This window comes from Primulina eburnea, chromosome 2, assembly GCF_022965805.1.
Source record: "Primulina eburnea isolate SZY01 chromosome 2, ASM2296580v1, whole genome shotgun sequence".
NCBI lineage: Eukaryota > Viridiplantae > Streptophyta > Magnoliopsida > Lamiales > Gesneriaceae > Primulina > Primulina eburnea.
Genome location: NC_133102.1, coordinates 44,640,396 through 44,665,076, shown reverse-complemented (window position 1 = coordinate 44,665,076; position 24,681 = coordinate 44,640,396). Strand labels below are relative to the sequence as shown.

The 24,681-nt window shown below is 35.1% G+C and overlaps 3 protein-coding genes across 5 annotated transcripts; 1 reads left to right on the top strand and 2 right to left on the bottom strand.

Annotated features, from left to right (window-relative positions):
* The first annotated feature begins 1,052 nt into the window (after nucleotides 1-1,052).
* Nucleotides 1,053-1,754, top strand: LOC140823573 (STS14 protein-like). Its single transcript, XM_073184984.1, has one exon. It carries the CDS (start codon nucleotides 1,113-1,115, stop codon nucleotides 1,656-1,658), a length of 546 nt encoding a protein of 181 aa, XP_073041085.1. The 5' UTR covers nucleotides 1,053-1,112; the 3' UTR covers nucleotides 1,659-1,754.
* Nucleotides 1,755-1,801: 47 nt separating this feature from the next.
* On the bottom strand, nucleotides 1,802-5,551 carry LOC140823571 (uncharacterized). 3 transcript variants are annotated; one of them, XM_073184982.1, is made up of 11 exons: nucleotides 5,122-5,551; nucleotides 4,966-5,042; nucleotides 4,595-4,655; nucleotides 4,066-4,355; nucleotides 3,599-3,976; nucleotides 3,087-3,490; nucleotides 2,899-2,998; nucleotides 2,752-2,811; nucleotides 2,579-2,665; nucleotides 2,346-2,474; nucleotides 1,802-2,259 (listed from the first exon to the last, which is right to left on the bottom strand). In XM_073184982.1, the coding sequence occupies exons 4-11, from the start codon at nucleotides 4,126-4,128 to the stop codon at nucleotides 1,951-1,953; spliced, it is 1,530 nt and encodes a 509-aa protein (XP_073041083.1). In that variant the 5' UTR covers nucleotides 4,129-4,355; nucleotides 4,595-4,655; nucleotides 4,966-5,042; nucleotides 5,122-5,551; the 3' UTR covers nucleotides 1,802-1,950. The 3 variants fall into 3 exon arrangements, with proteins under 3 accessions (XP_073041083.1, XP_073041082.1, XP_073041084.1); XM_073184981.1 differs by having other exon boundaries at nucleotides 4,966-5,551; XM_073184983.1 differs by having other exon boundaries at nucleotides 3,087-3,481; nucleotides 4,966-5,551.
* A 3,640-nt stretch (nucleotides 5,552-9,191) lies between these two features.
* On the bottom strand, nucleotides 9,192-23,401 carry LOC140823570 (BEL1-like homeodomain protein 2). The gene is made up of 5 exons (XM_073184980.1): nucleotides 23,159-23,401; nucleotides 21,722-23,024; nucleotides 20,617-21,002; nucleotides 10,863-10,923; nucleotides 9,192-9,822 (listed from the first exon to the last, which is right to left on the bottom strand). The coding sequence occupies exons 2-5, from the start codon at nucleotides 22,862-22,864 to the stop codon at nucleotides 9,343-9,345; spliced, it is 2,070 nt and encodes a 689-aa protein (XP_073041081.1). The 5' UTR covers nucleotides 22,865-23,024; nucleotides 23,159-23,401; the 3' UTR covers nucleotides 9,192-9,342.
* Between the last annotated feature and the right edge of the window lie 1,280 nt (nucleotides 23,402-24,681).

Genomic DNA, 24,681 nt, shown 5'->3' with positions numbered 1-24,681 from the left:
TAGCTTTGTATCAAAGATGTAGTCATCGGTTCTCCGGAGATTTCACAATTGCCGCAAACAAACATATTAATTAATGACGAGACATACATTTATTATGCTGCTAATACTGTATTTGATCTCCTATTTTTGCTGAAGTCTCGTTGAAGAAGAGTTACGGGACTTGAAACAAAAGAACGCGCGGAGAAAAATGTCTCATTGTCTCCACCACTGTGACTTCCTCAACGAGCAAATTTTCGAAATTTTTATGGGCTAAATAGATGGAGTAGTAGTTATTTCTCAGTATGATTTTTTTTTAATCGAGGTTCATAAAATAAAGAGTAGATGAAAAAATGGTATTTTAGACGTACGGATTTTTATAATAGAATTAGAAAATAATCTCATTACGGAAATATTATCAAGACAAAAACTTGTGTGAGACGATCTCACGAATCGTATTTTATGAGATGGATTCATGCAAAAGTATTACTTGGTAAGAGTATTACTTTTTATTGTGAATATCGGTAAGGGTGACCCGTCTCACACATAAAGATTCGTGAGATCATCTCACAAAAGATTTACTCTATTGTCAATTGTACTATATAAAAATTAAAAAAAATAATGTATATGATACATTATGAAGTACGAAAGGTCACTAAGAACTATGTCGCGTCGGTTCCAAGAATTGAATGCACTGATTTATTTCTTCGCCAACACATCTAGTTGGTGGACGTGGCCCCGTCGTCAAATTTCATCTTATATTTTTTATATTATTTATTACTTGGTATATTATTTATTAATGCATATCACGTGTGACTTCCGATAATTCACGTGCGTGGGACACATTTACCTATCATTCATCAACCAACAAGTCAAACTCATTGCACTAATTTTCCAGCATTTCCCACACAAAAGTCCATTAAACATATTTAAAAAAAACGATACTGAAATCTAAAAAAAATCTATAAGTTTTAGTATTTACAGTAATAATATAGTTTCGAGACATTGATATTTTTTTAAAGTGATTTTTATAAAATTTGAATATAAAAATAATAAAATAAGATATTTTTATAAATGTATTACAGAGCATTCAGGACTCTCCTGAAAATATTTGACACAGTTGGAAGAAAACGAAGATGTTCCTACTCTTATCAATGTTCACTTCTCTAATGCTCATCTCCCAGGCTTCAACCCAAGCTCAGCCGCCGCCTTCTCCTCCGGCGGCAGCGCCCCCAGCTCCGTCGGTGGCTCTACCCAACTCGACCCAAGAATATCTTGAAGCCCACAACCAAGCTAGGGCCGAAGTAGGTGTCGGCCCCTTCGTGTGGAGCGAACCACTAGCGAAATCCGCCAGCCTTACGGTGAGGCTCCAGAGGGATAAACAGAACTGCACCTTCGCTAACTTGAGCAACAGCAGGTACGGCGGCAACCAGCTGTGGGCCGGTGGCTTCACCGTCACGCCGCGCATCGCGGTGGAGACGTGGGTGGCGGAGAAGAAGTTCTACACTTACGCTAACAATTCTTGCGCGCCGGAACACCGCTGTGGGGTTTACACACAGGTGGTGTGGAAGAACTCGCAAGAACTGGGGTGTGCTGAGGCTGTTTGTCCCAAAGAGCGTTCTAGTTTAACCATTTGTTTCTATAATCCCCCTGGAAATGTAATTGGAGAGAAACCGTACTAGTATCAAGTACTATGAATGTTATGGAGCAAACGATGTTTTTTGGAGTTGTTAAATCATCACTTTTGCTATATATTTTGTCTATGATTTTGGTACTTAGTGGTTTCCGTTTCTGATTTTCTTGTTTAGAGCTCGATTTCTTGAAGACATTAGCTTTATTGCATGCGCTTTCGAGATGTTAGATTTTTCTTGAATAGTTGTATACCTGGAACTGAGATTGGATCTATATACAGTACAAACCAGACGATTCAACTGAAGCGTGTAACAAGAATAAAGAATGAACCCGGGCCAATTTTCACTTCACCAGCTCTTTCAATATTAGATACCTGAAAGAAAAATTATGTGGAACCCATTCGATGTTTTTGCGCGAAGATTGAACAGGTTTGGATCTTCTCTTAATGGTTTTCATTAGAGACTCAGGCAAAGATTGTTGGATCATCTGTACTATGTCACCAGTACAGAGACCTGATTCCTTGGCGAAGTACTCCACTATCTTCGGCAGGACGATCCTTTTATCCTTCCGAATACCAAATGTAGCTCGAATGTACTCTTCTTTTGCAGCTTCCAGTTGATGGTATACTCTCTTTGGCGTGTATATACGAACCTAATAGCATACAAATACAAGACTGTTAGATCAAGAAATGTTGAACATGATAAGGTTTAAGAATAAGGGCGTGAATTATCGATTACTGCTGGATCAGAGTGGCTCCCGGTTGAGAGAGCAAAGTGCAGAAGTGGCTCCGATCCTGCAATTGCATATGCTTGCCGTGCGTCGCTTGATTTAAATTTTGTTCTTGATGAAAACAGTAACCTAAGCCACTGAATGAAGAGCACATTTCATCAGCATAAACGAATGTTCTACATTTAACTCATACAGAAAGAATGACGTAAACATGTGTCAAGATTAAATCCAGGTAATGTACCTGTCCAGAATGCGACATTCGGCATCCCAGGATAGAATTCTGCATAACATCTGCGCTCACTATTTGACCTCCAACATCGTAGGCAGCCTATGTAAGAAGTACAACTGTGAGATCGATTTATTCCAGCCGAGCCTTTTATGGAAGACTGAATGATTGATTTCTTATTTTATTACCTTCATCAGTAGAAACATCCGCTTCATATTGTTTTCCGGGATGCCATATGCCAGAAACGCCTGTAAACATAAAAATACCATATGCATAACTTGAAATGTTTACGAGATTTGTCACGTTGTAACAATATTACTGGCTCAAGTTTATACATGCATCACCAAAGCATTGTGTACATTGATCCAGAACGCCAGCTTCTCCTCATGGGTCAACTTTCCGGGATCTATCTCTTCCAATCGAGAAATAAGTGACCTGCGATATAAATTCAACTATCATATCAGGCTTGATCAAGGAGAAATATGTCTACCGAAAAACCTTTATACAATCCAAGTATCCTCACCTAAAGTCCCGTAATAAGTATTCGATATAGTTCAATTTCTCTCGACTTCTGTATATACAATTTACTTCAACCATTGTGCTGTAAGGTCCACTAAAATCTTTCAGCCCTTCTGTATGAAACGGGTTATCCAGCCGAACATCAAAGGAAAATTCGTTTCTAAATCCATGACTCCACAAGTCAGGCTGAAATTTTGGAGAAAATGCACCCACAGATGACAAAGATGAAGTGGGCGACGAGTAGCTGTGGTGAACCAATGGAGGATCAGCAAGCTTGTAATAAATGTTGCACATGCACCTGACCATTTCTTCCGAAAGCTTGTTCGGTGTCTCTGGTAAATGATCCGAAATACGGGTTCCAAGATGCTCTGCCAAACTAATTACATTCGAAGACGTATTCTGAGAATACTGTAAAAAGTTCAAAACATTGCAAGTCATTACAAAAATTTAATGATCAGAATCCTATACCGTAAGTACTAATTTTCATGAACCAAGCCTAAATAAAAATATGAATACCTCCATCATGGACAATGGCTGAGAATAACATGTATTAAAAGAAGTTTTGCTCGACGGTGCTGTACGTTGAGAGAGTGAAGAGTGGGAGCGTTGAACTAACGACTCAACAAGATTATCTTCATCGACTTCCTTGGATAATGAATGAGTATTAATTTCAGGTGCAAATTTATCTTTTGCTGACGAAGTATCAGTTCCTGAAAAATCTAGTCGCCTCCTTCTCGAGGCCGGTTGCTGTGATTTTACTCCAAATTTCTTGGACGGGATTAAGGAAGTGAATTGAGGATCAAATGCATTTCGATACAGTGACAGAAGATGATGCTCTAAGTGCTCGACTTCTAGCTCCAATACTGCAATTTCTTTAATGAGCTCTGCAGCTGGCTAGAATTCGGTAGCAAATCTTTCTTTGTTACACTTCAAATACTGATGATTTTAAAACTTGCAAGAGCGAAATCGATTAAATACTATACCTGAGGAATAGCGGTTTCATTTATATAGTGGGACGAAGCCTTGTAACCAAGTGCCTTTTCCATGGCACAGCGAACAGATACTTGATCCTGCAATCTTTTTTCGAGCTGCCTGTATCTGCATTGAAAATAAAAATTTACAAATTCTCGAAGGATTTAACAGATGTACCAACTAATCAGCAAGCAGAAAATGTTTTTTTTTTGCATACCTCTCGGCTCAAAGAATCTTGGATTTCAGATTTACATAAATTATTTGTATTGCTGCTGAAAGAGCCATTTAAATGTCCTGTATCCTGAATCCAGTAATAAAAGTTTGTTTGAGATAACTGCGAGTTATATCTACTAAATAATTGATAACAAATGATTATGTAGGATCTGGAAAATACTTTTGCCAGAAAAGGAAAAAACAAAAGTGGAATATAGATGATTCGCTATTTTGGGAGAACCTGAATCCAGAAAGAATTGAGAAAGGACTGATAATCTGAATTGGAAAAGTTTCTATTGAAATACGTTTGCTATAAGCATAACTTACCAGCTTCTGCTGATGAGGTTGTTCCAAGTTATCTTCCTCAGGTTCTCTGCTGTGGGGGAAGCTGCCATTACAGTACAGTGACAGGAAACAGAGTTTTAACTCAACATATAAATATCACACTGCAAAAATGAATGCGGAAATAAGAACATAACCCGAAAAGCCTCAAAACATAGACACAGGAATCAAGATTTTACATAGCTCCCACCGACTCGATTATCCACTCGAAAAAATTGACAGATTCTTAAAAGATCTCCAAAAACAACAGATAAAAACTAATTGAAGACCAAATATATGGCTCACAAAGCTAAGCTTAACACAAACCCATTATATAAAACCGCGTAGTACAGTAAAATAACCGAGTAAAAAGGTACCTCTTGGAACGCCTGTGTCTAACCAGCGCAGGCAACTTGCTGCTGCGAAACCCTTCGAAACCCATTAAAACGAGAAGCTAAACGAACAAGGAAGAAGTGGCAAATGAACTCACAAGCTCTATTGGAAAGAAAAGATTAGCAAGGAATTGAACCCACAAGCTCTATTTGAAAGAAAATGATCAGCAAGGAAAGACTTTTAGGGTAGAAAATGGTCCCAAAAAAACGCAGCTTGGAGTCAAAGCCCGCAATTGTCTTGTTCTACATTTGTCCATCTTTCAGCACTAAACCAGGCAATGACTTCCTAAATGCAAAGTCTGAACACCACAGAGGGTCATGTGCGCAAACAAAAATGGCTGAGAAAAGGGAGCCCTTTTGACCATTAGACGCCTTCTTTGTTAAAGAAAAGCAGCTCCCATTACCATTTTCTGTACTCTTTTGCTGTGAAAACAAGGCTTTTTTTGCAATGGACGGACTTTCCGTCTTGCGTAGAGAGAAGGAATCAGATTTTGTTGCTTTTGTCGAAGAAATTTCACTGGCGGTAGTAGTGCTCAGAAAGTTGACTATTTTGGAGCAAGAATCATAGAAAGCTTGGATGATAAGCTTTATTTATATATGTCCAAAACTTGTATGATATGGTTTTGTGAGACTGATATCTTATTTGAGTTATCTATGAAAAAATATTATTTTTTATGCTAAGAGTATTACTTTTATTGTGAATATGAGTAGATTTGACCCGTCTCATAGATTAAGATCCGTGAGACGGTCTCACATAAGACTCACTCTTTATATATTTACAAATAAAGCAAAATTGAGATTAATATAAAGTAAAATTGAGATTTTGTGGAGAATTGAGATTTTTGTGGAGATAAAACAAGAAAGATAATATATATATATATATATATATATATATATATATATATATATATATATATATATATATATATATATATATATATATATATCAATCAATCACTTAAATAATAAAAACTTATACTTGTTTAGGTGAGTTGTGATGTCTTTGGTACCACAAATCTAAACTTTCTGATATACATCACTCACTTCTCTTTAACAAAAATTTGTCATATTTTTAAAATCCCTATGATATGATTTTCTGCCATTTTGGAATTTTTATTTGATGTATGTAATAATTGATTATATTTTACAATTAATACTTCATTATTCGATCCTAACATAAAAACAAAAGCAAGTCTATTTAAATATAATATACACGAAAGCAAACCTACTCAAAAGAAGTTAAAAATTATGAGGTCAACAAAAAGCGAAAAGGTAGATGTAAAAGTATTGAAAATTCAAGGGCTAACTGATTTTTTTTTCTTAATAAACATAAATACTTTTTAAAGAAATGCACCATAGAACATACGAGTCAAGACTCAAGACGTATGTTTTTTAAACCCTAATAATAGCATTTTCATTTACTAAAATAACGGCTGAATTCTTTAGATATCTCCATGCAAATGGATCCATATTTAACAAATTATAAGAAAAAAATTGAATATTTATCGAGGGATGGAACTCATGCCCATTTACAAGTTGGATGAATTAAAGATATATACTAGAGGGACTTAATTGATAATAATAATAATAATAATAATAATAATAATAAAGGATAAACAAAGGGTGTTACCTCAAAAGGGAAGAAAGTTAATTAGCTCTAAAAAGGGAACATTGGATGCTTTGAAAGGAAACGAAATTTTGTGGGTTTCCCTTTGTCTAAACCTTTACTTGAAAATTAAGAAAACTGTGAGATACCCACGTTGTCTTTGCTACAACAGTGAGTCTCGTTTGTCAAAGAATCAGTGAATAAATAATGTGTACGTGGGTTGACCTTTTCGAAGATCAATACAAAAGAAAAGGATGATTGCGGTGTTAGTTCTCCTAGAGCAATTTGTATACGTTAAAAAAATGGTTTTATGCTTATATTAAGTGTGTATTTAATGGGTAGCGGTCGGTATATTCTCGGTAAAAAAGAAAAGAAACCAGTTTTATTTCGAGATCTGGAGTTCAAATTTTGTGAATATAAATTAAGCAGTTGAAAAACTTTTTTGTAGTGGGTCAAGCTCAGTCGACTCAATTCTGGATTTTTTTCTGGATTAGGCAATACAGTTTATCTATATACGGCCCATATATGTGCTTGGTCTGCTCCTCTGCCTGATTTTGTGAAGATTAATGTTGATGCAACTATCACACATGGAGCACGTCACTCGGGGGTTGGGGTTGGGGTTGGGGTTGGGGTTGGGATCCGACGTAGTGAAGGTGTGTGATACCCCTAAGAGCATTATTCGATATATTCAATGGATAATACCAAATCAAGGTCAATCTGTATGATTAATTCTTCAGAAGCAGGACATGTGGATGCCCGTGACATCTTCTCCTTGGACTACCAGAAGCCCGTGCTCTCATACAAATTTCCGGGAGGCATCCTACCCGGGTTATCTCGAAAATAACACTGCACTCGAGTGTATCAGTATGAGACACTTTATTCTTGACAATCATTACTATCAGAACCACATGGATTGACGTGTCAGAACAAGTTGCCAGAAGTTGAGTATGAGCAGTCATATTACCCCAAGTAGTAAGTGGGCATAGAAAACACGATAATCATGAGATTTACTCATATAAATATCAGATATGTATGTCATTTGAAGGATTATGGACTTTTGAGCATTCGCATATATTGACTCACATATACAGTTTTTCTTCTTCATCCTTGACCTGCTGATTTAAGCATTGAAGTGGTCACGCCGGACACCTCTTCGGCGTCCATTCACGAGTTCATCTTCTTGTTTGCAAGACACGGTCACAGTCAGGGGTGAGCAAGATTTCGGCTAAACCGAATTAATCGACTGAACCGAGCCAATTTCTGAAATTTGGTTCGGTTATTTCGGAAATTCAGTTTTCAAATTAAAAAAATTCGGTTATATCGGTTAATTCGGTTCAGTTACGATTTTCAAAATGTTGTAATCGGTTAAAACTTATACATTTGTGATGTGTGTGATTTTATGTTTTTATGCATTTGTGTAAAGTATAGTGTTAAAAAAAATTACATATATAATTAAAGTTAAATCACAATTTTTTTAAACTAATCGATTAATTCGGTTATCGACCGAATTAACCGATTTTAATTCGGTTCAGTTTGTATCGGTTATGAAAATTAATTCGGTTGGTTCGGTTATGAATATTTCGGTTCGGTTATTGCTAATTCGGTTCGGTCGGCAACCGAATTAATCGAATGCTCACCTCTAGTCACAGTTATATTGTACAAAGATATATATATCTCTGTCATAAGATATATTCATTGTTCATTTTCTAAAACAAAACTTTCATCCGCTCTGGTGGATTGACCCGACTTCGCTTACCCAATTCAGCCGGATCACAATAGTGTGGTATTGTTTTTTTTTTTTTTTTAAATCATCCTACCGCGCTGTTTTGGAATATATTCACACTGATCGACTTTTGAAATGTATAGCACTCAAAAATCATATTTTTATCTCAAGTACTTCAAAAAGACATACTTTCATCAATGTAACATATGTATATATACAAGACATGGCTTCAAAGCTCTAAACCCATTTGAAATTATAAGTTGGAATGGTCTGAAGAATATGACACTTCCCGACTCCCGGTGCCTTCAAATCAAATGATTACCGAGTTGAACTAGCAACTGCTGCTACTCATCGGCAAAGTCAATGTATCCATCAATACTTTTGTCTCCGATCCTTCGTCGAACATAAAGATGCACACTCCCACATTTGATATATATATTCATTTGATACTTTACCTAAATCACCTTAACCGGACCTTTTCCTTGTTTAGCCGAAATGCAATGGTGTACAAAATTGCATAGTTTTGCTTTTGTGAGATTTTTGTAAAGATCACTCCACTTAAACTTCCATTGATATATTTTTAGATATAGTAAAATCGAGGAAAATAACCTGCATATCAAATCCCACAATAATTTTACATATTTATGCATGGTTGCTTCATCGTAGCCACAATGTAAGCCATTATGGCCATCATTTTGCATTTCAAACTTGACTGTTTATATGAGATTCTTGCAACCCCTTTACTGATATGTGTGCTAGAATTAATCAATTGGATGCTAGGTTGCTTGGATTCACAACATAGATTAGATTACCACAGCAAACACCAGTTTTTTAAAAACCTTCTTTAAATTGTTAAACTAAATATGAATTTTATTGTTGGAATTCAGGCATGCAAAATCTATTAAAAACTATACATTTACTATTATAATTCAATATCAGTACATATGTTCTTAGAAGCACCTGATCACAAAATGAAAATACTAAGAAATGCGGCCAAATATATAGTACTTACTCCGAGTTGCCTATTATTAAATTAATTAACAATATCCCCCAAGTTCTCTAACCGAAACTGCCTCTTCTCCGGCAAGTTCCCGGTGTGACGTAGTCCCAGTGTGAGTGAAACGACATCACCCACACTTGTCCCTAGCCTTGTAAGCGTTGATCCAATGCCACCATTTAAGGGATGATTAATAGTGCCATAATCATCAGCGCTGCACACATAGCTGGCATGGTGGCATGTGCGTGCAGAAATGTTAACTGCCGGTAATGATATCTCTGCCAAAGATATGGAGGCGAGGTTAGTGGCTGAAGGGAGGGGAGGAGTCATCCCTGCAGCGGAGGAGGAGGAGTCTGCATGCGGTGTTGGATTTTTTAAAATGTCGTTGCAGATTGGGGTATTGCTGCTTTGGTCTTGTTCCTGCTCTTCTGACTCCTCTTTGGATTCTTTCTGGTACATTTCTTCAACCATGGGTTTCCATAATCGAACTCTAGCATTAATGAACCAATTCGAAACCTGGGAAAAAACATATGATGAAACTAAACCCAGTAAACTTATAACACAAGGTTATCTCGTTTATAGATTTTAATGATGCTCATGATCACTAAAAGATGTAAAAAAAAATGACTATTATGTTTTAAAAAAGAGGAAATTGCATTTTTTGTCTATAATTTTATTTTTTTACGATTTTAATATTTTATATTAGCAAATTTCAGTTTAAGTCATGGATCTTTAGATTTTTAATAATTATAATATTTTTTATTCATTGAAAATGTTGATGAGACACCACATAAGTCAACGCTATATTGATGTCATATCAACGTTATGTCAGAAAAATTACTAAAAGCGTCAAAAAAATGTAGCGGATTAAAACTGACAAAATAGATATCCAAAATTACAAAGAGACAAACACACACTACCAGAAAAACAAATTACACTTTAAAAAATTGTCGAGACTTTTCAATCTCTTGTTTAGAGCAATGTAGGGAATAATTATTATTTTTATCTGCATATATTGACTAAAATATTTTTAGTCTATATTCCAATAATAACTTTAATTTCTTAAAAAAATTCACTTTACCTTTAATTTTACGGCTGAATAAAAACAGAAACTATAAATTTTGAAACTTTTGGTTTTTGATATACGAATAGAGGAAATGTTTTAGACAAAAAAAAAGATTTAGGATAAAAAAAATTGTTAAAAAAGTTTTATGGTTTTCTTTAAATTCCTCAACTTTTATGTTCAATCGGACGTCGTATTAATGCAATATATGACGATTCAGCGTCATAAGACTTTTAACTAGCGACATAAAATTAATTCAAGGACGAATTTTATGATATTTCAAATTGTTTGACTAAAATGATTATATACGAGGATGAACGTTAAAATTTCAATCCAACAATGAATATTATAAAACTCTCTGTTTATATAATCGTGTTTCATTGCTTACGAGTCCGTATATTTAGACAGAAATTAAATAGCGATTAATTTATATCTATTTACTATTTAACTCGTGAAAAAGAGCAAGAAATGTCGAGAAAAAAAAAAAGTTTACCTGGTTTCGAGAGAGACCAGTTTGTCGAGCCAACAGATGCTTATCTGCATCGCTTGGGTACCTGTACAAATATTCAGACCTTAAGAGACAAAAACTGCTAGGAAAATGACATTATTATACATAAAGATCACTACGTGTCTAAATTCTACAAATCTAGACCATATCTTTACCAATATATGTGTATATATTAATATATATACTTCATGATTTTCAAGCCTTTTCACCTTTCTTTTCTCAAGAAAACAGTAACTTTAGTTCAGTGCATGGGCGTGACAATCTAAGATAGATCACAGAGTAGTACGTATAGCAGCATATGCTGCAGCAGATGCACAGAAGTAAAATGGTACAGCTGCATGCATGCCTGTTCTCTCTTTTTTATTTTATTAATGAAATAATTATAAGCTGGTAACTTTATATATATATATATATATATAAAGTTACATCATCACTATTTTTCACATAACATAAAGTGGTGTAAATTGGATTAGTTAATCCTAACTAAAAAAATATAAGATCACACATATATATAATATTTTTCTGAAAATTCGATCTTATGATAAAAAACATTACCTTCACTTCAAATCTAATGGTTCCCATAAACAGATATTTTATTTGGTCCTACACAAATAGGGTTGTAGTCTATCATAGAACATTTGAAAGGGTCAACATTCATCCATGGTCAATAATGCATGAGAAATTCTGGAAAACATTTATTAAGAATAAATATTTTTGTAGGAAGCTAGAACTACTCTATTTATTATGTTAGATTAGATTAGTATTTGCGTCGTAATTTGTTATGCTAGGTAAACTGTACTTTTACAGGGCTATATCAAAAACATTAATCACATGTGAGTGATGTTAGAAAAATGAGTTTTGTACTCATTTAGAATCGATAAAATAATTCGAACGAGCTACGTAGCGAACGGAAATATTTCTCGATTACCAATAAGGGTGAATGAGAAATTAATTGAGTTCAAATTTTATCGAATGAAAAGATTGAATCGAAAGGATTATATATATACATATATATTATTATAATATATAATATATTATTATATTATAATATATTATTATATTGTAATATTATATAATATATATATATATATATATATAATTTATTTTATAAAAATAAAAAATTGGAATCACACGGCCATATTTGGCCGTGTGATTCAGTGAATGTGGCGCCTCTTTCAAGAGGCGCCTATTTGGTCTTGGCCGAATGGCCAAGATTGGTTTTGATTCAATGATATGAAGTGGTGCATCACTTAATGGAGGCTTTTCATTTTCTATAAATAGCACATCTCTTATTTGCATTCATTGCTCATTTTCTCTTCTTCTCCTTCTCTCTCAAGTTTAATTCTTTATGCGAATTTTAAGCACTAGCGCTTAAAGTTCAAACTTTCAAGATATAAAATCTTGAGTTTGAATTTTCTAAGCTTATACGCTTAATTCGAACTTTGGGATTAAATTTGAGAGTTGTCTTCTAGTTTTGAGTTTTTTAAGCATTTGCGCTTAAATCCAAGTTTTGCAAGATATAAACTCTTGGAATTGGATTTTTAAGTTTAACGCTTAGAATTCGGAATTAGAAAGTTTGCATACCATCTTGATAGCGTTCTAAACATCTCAAGTTCGTGTGGCTTTGAAATTTGTAGTGCTACTATTTTAAAGCCGTAGTCGTTGTATCTTGGGAAACGAATTGCCAACAACCGTAAGCATCGGGGCGGGGCAATATCGTTTTAAGGAAAAAGAGTCAAACTCTTGCCTCGACTATTTTTCTACTAGCCATTTGGTTCACCCATTTCTATCCCGAGATTTCCCAAATCAAAAGAATATCATACCAACAATCTTAAAACGATATTTGAACTAAAATGGCCTCAACAAGTACAACGACTCCTCCAACTGTCCATCATGGAGAAAAACCTGAAAAGTTCCATGGTGTTGATTTCAAGCGGTGGCAACAAAAAATGCTCTTCTACTTGACCACCTTAGCTTTGGCGAAATTCCTCAAAGAAGATCCACCTACTGTTGATGAAGGAGAACAAGATACTCAAAAGAGGGCAGCCGTTGATGCATGGAATCATAGCGACTTCCTATGCAAAAACTATATTTTGAATGGACTAGACAATGCACTATACAACGTGTATTGTCAAGTGAAAACATCAAAAGAATTGTGGGAGTCACTTGACAAGAAGTATAGATCCGAGGATGCCGGCTTGAAGAAATTCATTGTCGGACGATTCTTGGATTTCAAGATGATTGATTCCAAATCAATTATGGCCCAAGTGCAAGAGTTACAAGTAATTCTGCAAGAAATTCATTCGGAAGGAATGACTCTTAGTGATTCATTCCAAGTGGCGGCCATGATTGAAAAGTTGCCTCCTATGTGGAAAGATTTTAAGAATTATCTCAAGCATAAACGCAAAGAGATGAATCTTGAAGACTTGATTGTGCGCCTAAGAATTGAGGAGGACAACAGGGCATCCGAAAGGAAGGCCGGAAAGAGCAACTTTGAGGCGAGAGCAAATTTGGTGGAACAAAATGCTAGCAAGAAAAGAAAGCACCAAGGAAATGGTCCAAAGAAAGGAAAGACCAAAAAGTTTAAAGGCAATTGTTACAATTGTGGCAAGCCTAACCATTTGGCACGAGATTGCCGAGGTAATCAAAAGAAGTCAAGGGACCAAGTGAACATCACCGAAGATGAGAAATTGTCAAATGACATGACGGATCTCATGCTTTCTGCTGTTGTGTTTGAATCCAATCTAGTGGACAATCCAAAAGAATGGTTCATTGATACAGGAGCAACAAGGCATGTTTGTGCCGAAAAGGAGATGTTCTCTACCTATACCCCGATTAGTGGACGACAACTCTTCATGGGTAACTCTACTACGTCAAAAATCGTGGGACTTGGAAAAGTGGTGCTCAAGATGACATCCGGCAAAGAACTAACTCTTATTGATGTGCTACATGTTCCGGATATTCGAAAGAATCTTGTGTCGGGATCAGCACTTGTCAAGGCTGGATTTAGACTAGTGTTTCATTCTAGCAAATTTGTACTATCTAAGAATGATATGTTTGTAGGAAAAGGCTATCTAGAAAAGAGCCTTTTCAAACTGAATGCGATGAATGTACTTCGTACCATTGAAAGCAATAAAAGTACCAATTTAATTTACTTGGTTGAGTCGTGTGATTTATGGCATGATCGTTTGGGTCATGTAAGTTATAATTCACTACGTAAGCTAGTAAATTTAAATTTATTGCCTTCAATTGACATAAACAAAAAACACAAATGTGAGATTTGTGTTGAGGCAAAATTTAAAAAGGCCTCGTTTCCATCCGTGGAAAGAAATACAACTCCTCTAGAGTTAATTCACACTGATTTATGTGATTTGAAGTTTGTGCAAACTAGAGGAGGAAAAAAGTATTTCATTACTTTCATTGATGATTGCACAAGGTATTGTTATGTCTATTTGCTACATAGCAAAGATGAGGCTCTCGAAGTGTTTAAACACTATAAGAATGAGGTTGAAAACCAATTGACTAAACGAATAAAAATTATTCGTAGTGATAGAGGTGGAGAATATGGAGCACCATTTGACGAATTTTGTTGCGAAAGTGGCATTATTCATCAAACTACTGCACCATATTCACCACAATCAAATGGTGTTGCTGAAAGGAAAAATCGCACTCTTAAAGAAATGATGAACGCAATGTTATTGAGTTCAGGATTACCCCAAAACTTGTGGGGGGAAGCAATCCTTTCAGCCAACTACATTCTTAATAAAATACCACACAAAGTTAAGGACGAAACTCCTTATGAATTATGGAAAGGCCACAAGCCTTCCTACAAATATTTAAAAGTGTGGGGGTGTTTGGCAAAAGTTGAAGTGCCAAAACCAAAACAAGTAAAAATTGGACCAAAGACAGTAGATTGCATATTTATTGGATACGCAAATAATAGTAGTGCATATCGATTTTTGGTACATAAATCTGAAATAAGCGATGTGCATGAAGGAACAATTATTGAATCAAGGAATGCTGTCTTCTTTGAAACAACATTTCCTTGTAAAGAAAATAAGGAAATAAGTTCTCGAAAAAGGACTTATGAAACTACGAGCGGTGGAGTTCAAGAAGAACAACAAGAACCACGACGTAGTAAGAGGGCTAAAACAGCAAAGACCTTTGGCCCTGATTTTCTAACTTATATGTTGGAAAATGAACCAAGGACAGTTAGTGAAGCACTATCAAGTCCTGAAGCCCCCTTTTGGAAGGAGGCAATGAACAGTGAGATAGAATCTATCTTGCAAAATCATACATGGGAATTGGTTGACCTTCCTCCGGGAAATAAACCATTAGGATGCAAGTGGATTCTTAAAAGAAAATACAAGACCGATGGATCTATTGAAAAATATAAGGCTAGATTAGTAGCCAAAGGATATAGACAAATGGAAGGTCTTGATTATTTTGATACATACTCGCCAGTGACGAGAATAACATCTATTCGTGTATTGATAGCAATTGCGGCATTACATAATCTAGAAATACATCAAATGGATGTGAAAACGGCATTCCTCAATGGGGAACTTGAGGAAGAAATATATATGGAACAACCCGAAGGGTATATAGTTCTTGGACAAGAGAAAAAAGTGTGTAGACTCGTTAAGTCATTATATGGGCTTAAACAAGCGCCAAAACAATGGCATGAAAAATTTGACAAAACTATGTTGTCAAATGGCTTCAAAATTAACGAGTGTGATAAATGTATTTACATCAAAGGCACACCTGAAGCATATGTGATGGTATGCTTGTACGTCGATGATATGTTAATTGTGGGAAGCAATATCAATATCATCAAGAATACTAAGAAGATGTTAACAAAAAAAAAAACTTCGATATGAAAGATATGGGAGAAGTAGATGTCATTTTGGGAATAAAAGTCACCAAAACATCGGAAGGACGTGTTTTGTCGCAATCTCACTATATTGAGAAAATATTGGAAAAATATAATGCGAATGATATGTCCTTGAACAAAACACCTGTAGATCCAAGTTTGCATCTTTCCAAAAATAAAGGTGAACCCATATCTCAATTAGAGTATTCGAAGATCATAGGCAGTCTGATGTATCTCATGAACTGCACTCGTCCAGATATTGCTTATGCTGTAAACAAACTCAGCAGATTTACAAGTAATCCTAGCAATGATCATTGGAAGGCATTAATAAGGGTACTTAAATATTTAAGATACACCTTAAACTATGGATTACAATATACGAGATATCCCGCGGTCCTAGAAGGTTATAGTGACGCAAATTGGATATCTGACACAAATGATTCAAAATCCACAAGTGGTTACGTATTTACCATTGGTGGTGGGGCTATATCATGGAAGTCTTCTAAGCAAACATGCATTGCTCGATCCACAATGGAATCAGAATTTATAGCTTTAGACAAAGCTGGAGAAGAAGCCGAGTGGCTTCGAAATTTCTTAGAAGAAATCCCTTGTTGGAATAAGCCAGTGTCCTCAATAATAATCCATTGTGATAGTCAATCAGCAATTGGAAGGGCACAAAACACTATATATAATGGTAAGTCTAGACACATCCGTCGTAGACATAATACCATACGACAATTGATCTCTAATGGCATTATCTCCATTGATTATGTAAAATCAAAAGAGAATCTAGCGGATCCACTTACAAAAGGTATACCGAGAGATCAAATGAATTGTCTATCAAGAGGAATGGGATTAAAACCCCAAAATTAAATCTTGTAGTGGATACCCAACCTAGTTGACTGGAGATCCCAAGATCTAGGTTCAAAAGGGACAACTAAATTACAAGATTGGTAGAAACACCTTGGAGAAAACTCCTACCTATTCCTATGATAAGTGGTGTTACCCACAAAGGGGTATGAGGCTAGGTTTTACCTTTAATGATTCCTAAGATATACTAATACGTATGTTGGAGTATAGTGGGATACTCTCCTAGGAGATCACCGGCGTAAGTGCGAAGTGTGGCCGCTTCAAATATGGAAAGCACTCGCGTAACCAAGCGGTGTCAATGGCCGAAATGGACCCAACAGTGAGAACATAATGAAATGTTAGAAATGTTATTGTGTGAATATAATTGTCTTGGTTTACACAAAACGGCGAATAGTTCAAGGCATCACGTCCACTAATTGCCAAGTAAATCCGATTATATCTTACTAAGGAAGGTTCAAAGCCAAAAGCTACCTATCCTAATGCAATAATATTTTGCTAGAACGCTATTTGTCGAGTCAGCATAGTCACATGCATTAATTTTCATTCATGTGGGGGATTGTTAGAAAAATGAGTTTTGTACTCATTTAGAATCGATAAAATAATTCGAACGAGCTACGTAGCGAACGGAAATATTTCTCGATTACCAATAAGGGTGAATGAGAAATTAATTGAGTTCAAATTTTATCGAATGAAAAGATTGAATCGAAAGGATTATATATATACATATATATTATTATAATATATAATATATTATTATATTATAATATATTATTATATTGTAATATTATATAATATATATATATATATATATATATAATTTATTTTATAAAAATAAAAAATTGGAATCACACGGCCATATTTGGCCGTGTGATTCAGTGAATGTGGCGCCTCTTTCAAGAGGCGCCTATTTGGTCTTGGCCGAATGGCCAAGATTGGTTTTGATTCAATGATATGAAGTGGTGCATCACTTAATGGAGGCAATGAACAGTGAGATAGAATCTATCTTGCAAAATCATACATGGGAATTGGTTGACCTTCCTCCGGGAAATAAACCATTAGGATGCAAGTGGATTCTTAAAAGAAAATACAAGACCGATGGATCTATTGAAAAATATAAGGCTAGATTAGTAGCCAAAGGATATAGACAAATGGAAGGTCTTGATTATTTTGATACATACTCGCCAGTGACGAGAATAACATCTATTCGTGTATTGATAGCAATTGCGGCATTACATAATCTAGAAATACATCAAATGGATGTGAAAACGGCATTCCTCAATGGGGAACTTGAGGAAGAAATATATATGGAACAACCCGAAGGGTATATAGTTCTTGGACAAGAGAAAAAAGTGTGTAGACTCGTTAAGTCATTATATGGGCTTAAACAAGCGCCAAAACAATGGCATGAAAAATTTGACAAAACTATGTTGTCAAATGGCTTCAAAATTAACGAGTGTGATAAATGTATTTACATCAAAGGCACACCTGAAGCATATGTGATGGTATGCTTGTACGTCGATGATATGTTAATTGTGGGAAGCAATATCAATATCATCAAGAATACTAAGAAGATGTTAACAAAAAACTTCGATATGAAAGATATGGGAGAAGTAGATGTTATTTTGGGAATAAAAGTCACCAAAACATCGGAAGGACGTGTTTTGTCGCAATCTCACTATATTGAGAAAATATTGGAAAAATATAATGCGAATGATATGTCCTTGATCAAAACACCTGTAGATCCAAGTTTGCATCTTTCCAAAAATAAAGGTGAACCCATATCTCAATTAGAGTATTCGAAGATCATAGGCAGTCTGATGTATCTCATGAACTGCACTCGTCCAGATATTGCTTATGCTGTAAACAAACTCAGCAGATTTACAAGTAATCCTAGCAATGATCATTGGAAGGCATTAATAAGGGTACTTAAATATTTAAGATACACCTTAAACTATGGATTACAATATACGAGATATCCCGCGGTCCTAGAAGGTTATAGTGACGCAAATTGGATATCTGACACAAATGATTCAAAATCCACAAGTGGTTACGTATTTACCATTGGTGGTGGGGCTATATCATGGAAGTCTTCTAAGCAAACATGCATTGCTCGATCCACAATGGAATCAGAATTTATAGCTTTAGACAAAGCTGGAGAAGAAGCCGAGTGGCTTCGAAATTTCTTAGAAGAAATCCCTTGTTGGAATAAGCCAGTGTCCTCAATAATAATCCATTGTGATAGTCAATCAGCAATTGGAAGGGCACAAAACACTATATATAATGGTAAGTCTAGACACATCCGTCGTAGACATAATACCATACGACAATTGATCTCTAATGGCATTATCTCCATTGATTATGTAAAATCAAAAGAGAATCTAGCGGATCCACTTACAAAAGGTATACCGAGAGATCAAATGAATTGTCTATCAAGAGGAATGGGATTAAAACCCCAAAATTAAATCTTGTAGTGGATACCCAACCTAGTTGACTGGAGATCCCAAGATCTAGGTTCAAAAGGGACAACTAAATTACAAGATTGGTAGAAACACCTTGGAGAAAACTCCTACCTATTCCTATGATAAGTGGTGTTACCCACAAAGGGGTATGAGGCTAGGTTTTACCTTTAATGATTCCTAAGATATACTAATACGTATGTTGGAGTATAGTGGGATACTCTCCTAGGAGATCACCGGCGTAAGTGCGAAGTGTGGCCGCTTCAAATATGGAAAGCACTCGCGTAACCAAGCGGTGTCAATGGCCGAAATGGACCCAACAGTGAGAACATAATGAAATGTTAGAAATGTTATTGTGTGAATATAATTGTCTTGGTTTACACAAAACGAATGAGTTTTGTACTCATTTAGAATCGATAAAATAATTCGAACGAGCTACGTAGCGAACGGAAATATTTCTCGATTACCAATAAGGGTGAATGAGAAATTAATTGAGTTCAAATTTTATCGAATGAAAAGATTGAATCGAAAGGATTATATATATACATATATATTATTATAATATATAATATATTATTATATTATAATATATTATTATATTGTAATATTATATAATATATATATATATATATATATAATTTATTTTATAAAAATAAAAAATTGGAATCACACGGCCATATTTGGCCGTGTGATTCAGTGAATGTGGCGCCTCTTTCAAGAGGCGCCTATTTGGTCTTGGCCGAATGGCCAAGATTGGTTTTGATTCAATGATATGAAGTGGTGCATCACTTAATGGAGGCTTTTCATTTTCTATAAATAGCACATCTCTTATTTGCATTCATTGCTCATTTTCTCTTCTTCTCCTTCTCTCTCAAGTTTAATTCTTTATGCGAATTTTAAGCACTAGCGCTTAAAGTTCAAACTTTCAAGATATAAAATCTTGAGTTTGAATTTTCTAAGCTTATACGCTTAATTCGAACTTTGGGATTAAATTTGAGAGTTGTCTTCTAGTTTTGAGTTTTTTAAGCATTTGCGCTTAAATCCAAGTTTTGCAAGATATAAACTCTTGGAATTGGATTTTTAAGTTTAACGCTTAGAATTCGGAATTAGAAAGTTTGCATACCATCTTGATAGCGTTCTAAACATCTCAAGTTCGTGTGGCTTTGAAATTTGTAGTGCTACTATTTTAAAGCCGTAGTCGTTGTATCTTGGGAAACGAATTGCCAACAACCGTAAGCATCGGGGCGGGGCAATATCGTTTTAAGGAAAAAGAGTCAAACTCTTGCCTCGACTATTTTTCTACTAGCCATTTGGTTCACCCATTTCTATCCCGAGATTTCCCAAATCAAAAGAATATCATACCAACAAGTGAGATATCAGACTCTGAGAAAAAAAAGAACACAGATCCAGAAAAAGAAATTTTCTTCAGCTTTCTGACTCAAAGGACAATCCACTATTCAAGAAGTTATGTTTTTTTTTATAAACCCTCAATTTGCGTCAGCATTAATAGACATAGGACAGAAATATATAGAGAACTTACGGGTTAAGAAAATGTTCGAAAAGCCAAGCCCTCAAAACATTGACTGATCGATCGGGCAAGCCCCGTTGAGGCCTCCAGGCTTCTTGTTCCACTAAACCCATCTGATGAATTCCTCGGTGCTGCCTTAGGCTCTGTTCCAGGATCCTCAGTCTCGGGGTTTCGCCTTTCGTCAGGCCTGATGTGCCGGCGGCGTCTTTATCACCTAAAATCTCGCAGCTAAGCTTTAACTGAGCTGAAATGGCTTCCTTCAAGCCTCGGAAATGTTTCGACATGGCTTTTTGTGCTAGGGAAGTGTACGGCGCCGCCGCGCCAGAGCCCATCACGGTATCGAAGGAATTCATGACCATTTGCATTTGTTCGCAGTAATGGCTGTACTTGCTATCGACCTGAAATCAATTGTATAAATCTTGTAATTTTTAAAGTGATAAAAGAGAATAAATCGATGATTAATTTTTTTTATAATGTTAATTCAATAACTGTACTCTTGGAAATTGTGATATTATTAGGATAAAAAATAATATTTTTTTCAAATAAAAATATATTTTACAAAATATGATATAAGAGATGGTCTCATATAAATTTTTACCATCAAATTTAATAACATGATGGCTTAATTCATATAACTTCGACAAATGAGGAAAAATCAAGATCCGAAAAATAATTGGATAAAAGCAAAGGTACATAAAATGATTGTTAAATGTCAAAGTAGAATATCCTTGTCCATCTGTTGCTGATACTGTGTCTTTTCCCAAGACAGACAATTAAGATATATGTGCATTTGGTACTACAAATAGAATTACCAACATCATTTTTTTTAGTGTGAGTATTTGACTCTACATACTTCATTATATAATAATATAATATTTGATGCATATTTAATAGTATTTCGAAAATAAACCAAAGTTAAGTAATTAATTAATCATATTACGTGTAATGGGAAACATTTCATTTAATTAATTGAAATTTGGTGGTGGCCTTACTCAACAGCCGGCAATTAAATATCGCAGTAAACTTTTTGGTTAATTAAAATAACAATGGATTCTGGACTAAATGTGCGTTCATGATTGGCTAATTATGAGTAGAAAATAGATTAAAGATTATATACCTCGTCAAGCATAGATAATAGTTTGACCTTTCTTCTCTGATGCTCGAGCCTGTCGGAAGCTGACGGAGGAGGGGGGTCTTTTGGCTTAGATGAAGAATTCCCACCGCCGCCGTCACTTGTGGCGCCGGCGGGTTGGTCGGGACTAATTGGGTTTGCATTGTTATTCTGTTTGATGCGTTTATTTTTCTTGAGATGACCAAAACCAACGCTGCAGAACTCTTCTAACAACGCTTGCGCTGACCTTGTGTACTTGGAATTTTTCAGTATGTGGAATGCTCCAAAAGGGGAACCCGATCCTACTTGCATCTGGCGGGTGTGATCAACTTCACTATGAAAATGGTATAACCCGCAGCCGGCAGCCGGGTTCTTGAGCTGATAATGTGGAGGAGCTGACACTCCGGTATGTCCGAAAAGGATCACGTCACCATTTCCGGCCTGCATTATTAAATTATCACCTTTGGACGCCTCCAAGTGCTGTAATGAAGATGATAAGGATAAAGAAAGCCCTCGCCCTTCCAAAACTCCTGAAGTATTATGGTTCGGGTTGATTCCATTTCGGCTGTCTTGTTCCCACGTCATTTGACCAAAAGCCCCTCCGGCGGCCGCGTTGTGAAATCCAAGGAGTGTGGGGGGATTTGAAGATGGGTCTGGAAGTAGCATGTGGAGAGTGGAAGAAGCGGAAACAGTGGGAGGATCAGAAGGAGATGAGGAAGGTGACCTTTGTTGTTGTGGATTCATCAGAAAAAGCTGCATGACTGCCGCTGGATCCGCGTTAATGCTTGAAATCTGATTCCCGGAAACCACCAAAGGGCTGACTAAACCACCGCCCACCACCACTTCTTGACGGTTCAGAAACCAATCCCCGGTGGTATCCACTCCGGCGAGAGACGGCCTCGTATCCCCGTAGCTCCCAGATGTCTGATTCTCCATCAATTCGGTAGCCGTCGTGGTTTCGCCTGGTGGGAAGTATTTGAACATTTCTGAAAGCATCCCGCCTGTTTCGTACGCCGGTATTCCACCCGATCCTTCGTCTTCCATACAGTGCCCGAACTCTTGAATCCTAAGCTTATCTTGTTGCGGTACTGATGATCTCTCGAATCCATTAAAGAAACTAAAAACTCCTTGTTGATAATCTTGGGACATAGAATTTAGCTATAATTTCTTGGTCAAAACCCGCGTTTCTATAATATTTATATCCCTATCTTCTTCTTCATCATCATCGTCATCATCATCTTAATCTCTTGTTCAGTCAAACACTTCACTCAGTACTCCAGCCCGGTCCCCCCTTTTGCATCAGCTCAATCTGCCATTCATTTCGTATATTTATATCATTCAAGAAAATTGATCCGAGAAATAAATTAAATAACTCCGAAAATATTTTCATTCACAGATACGAAAATATCAGCTTTTTATTTATATATGTAAACATGGACATACCTGTTTTGGTTTCAGACTGTAAAGGGTGCGAACCCCTCACGCTTCGTTTTCTTCTCCTCCTCCTCCTCCTCCTCCTGTTGAATATAAATAAAAAAAAATATTACTTAAAAAACAGTGCCCTCGATCAATTATTCTCTTTTTATCCCTTCCGTCCTTCCTTTTCTATCTCTTTGTCCCTCCGGAAGAGTGCTTTTCTTCTCCTTTTTGAAAGAGAGAATGAGAAAGAACAACTTCTTTTAATTAATATTAATAATTATTAATAAAATATAAATATATATCTGTCTCTCTACTTCTTGCGCTAGCAGAAACTAATTTTATTGGTACAAAATCAATTTTAATAGATTAAATTTATATTTTTTTAGTAAATATTTTATTAGATTACAGTGTTACAAAATTGTAGCTCGTACGTTGAAAATGATCGAATTTTTGTCTGAATACTGATATTTACTATATTTTTGTTAAAATAATAATTAGGATTTTTTTGATATAATTAATTAATTAATCACTTAATATTTTTGTTTTTCCAGTATGTAAGTTTTAAAATATATTTACAAGGAATATAAAAAACCAGAGAGTATGTTTTTAGTTTTTTCATTTAATAGCTTTGCTTCAGCAATAGATCGAGTTCATCAAATTTAAGTTAATAGCAGTGCTACAATATTATTATTATGTGAAACTCTTATATCTTAAATACTTTTCCCAATATTCTATATAATACTATTTTTTTTGGTTAATTATCGAAAATTATATTTCTCTTGCCAGCATTTTCTTGAACAAGTATGTCGATTATGACTTATTCAATGTGATATCTAACTAACTATTTTGCAGCTTGACTTTTAACGTCGTCCTTTTCGTCAGAGACACGATCGACTTATTAGATTAACGCATACTCTTCCATTGATCACTCAAAACTCAAATTTTTGAAGAAAATCATTCAACATAATTGAAATTGCAAATTTCTTTAATATTTTTATTCCAATAAATTTGATTTTTTTATTTTTTTTACAAAGTATAAGTAAATCTTTTTGATTTCAACTTTTTCAATTTTTTTGGCGCAATCATTTTGAGTTTGAAAAGAAACACCACACGGCTGGAAATACCTATATGGCTATATTTATATGTCTTTATAATTTAAATTTATATATTACTATTTGAATTGTCATGATGAGAATTCCAATTCTTGTCATGTTTTTCGAAATATTGAAAATTTTGGTGCGTTGTAGTTATTTCTAATTTTTTTAAAAATATTAAGCAAAAATTTTTTTTTACAACTAAATTTCTTATAATATATAACAAATATTATTTATTACTAATATTATATTTTAATTTGATATTCCAACGCCGGCCGAGTATTAAAATTAATATTATATAGCTAATTGATAAGCTGTACGAGTATTTAAATTACCATTTTTACTTAATTATATGCCATAATTTAATTAAATATATAATCTCATCGTTTAATTTATAAACGTAGCTTCTTAATATTTTATCCGATGAAATGAAATGGAACATTACAAGCAAAA

Coding starts and splice junctions, on each gene's coding strand:
- LOC140823573 (XM_073184984.1), top strand. CDS start 1,113: ATGTTCCTACTCTTATCAATGTTCACTTCTCTAATGCTCATCTCCCAG.
- LOC140823571 (XM_073184981.1), bottom strand. CDS start 4,128: ATGGAAAAGGCACTTGGTTACAAGGCTTCGTCCCACTATATAAATGAA. Junction 2,999..3,086: donor TACTTATTACGGGACTTTAG/GTGAGGATACTT, acceptor TTTATATCGCAG/GTCACTTATTTCTCGATTGG. Junction 2,260..2,345: donor GGAGCCACTCTGATCCAGCA/GTAATCGATAAT, acceptor GTATGCTATTAG/GTTCGTATATACACGCCAAA.
- LOC140823570 (XM_073184980.1), bottom strand. CDS start 22,864: ATGTCCCAAGATTATCAACAAGGAGTTTTTAGTTTCTTTAATGGATTC. Junction 21,003..21,721: donor TATTATCTATGCTTGACGAG/GTATATAATCTT, acceptor AATTGATTTCAG/GTCGATAGCAAGTACAGCCA. Junction 9,823..10,862: donor CTGGTCTCTCTCGAAACCAG/GTAAACTTTTTT, acceptor GTTTTTTCCCAG/GTTTCGAATTGGTTCATTAA.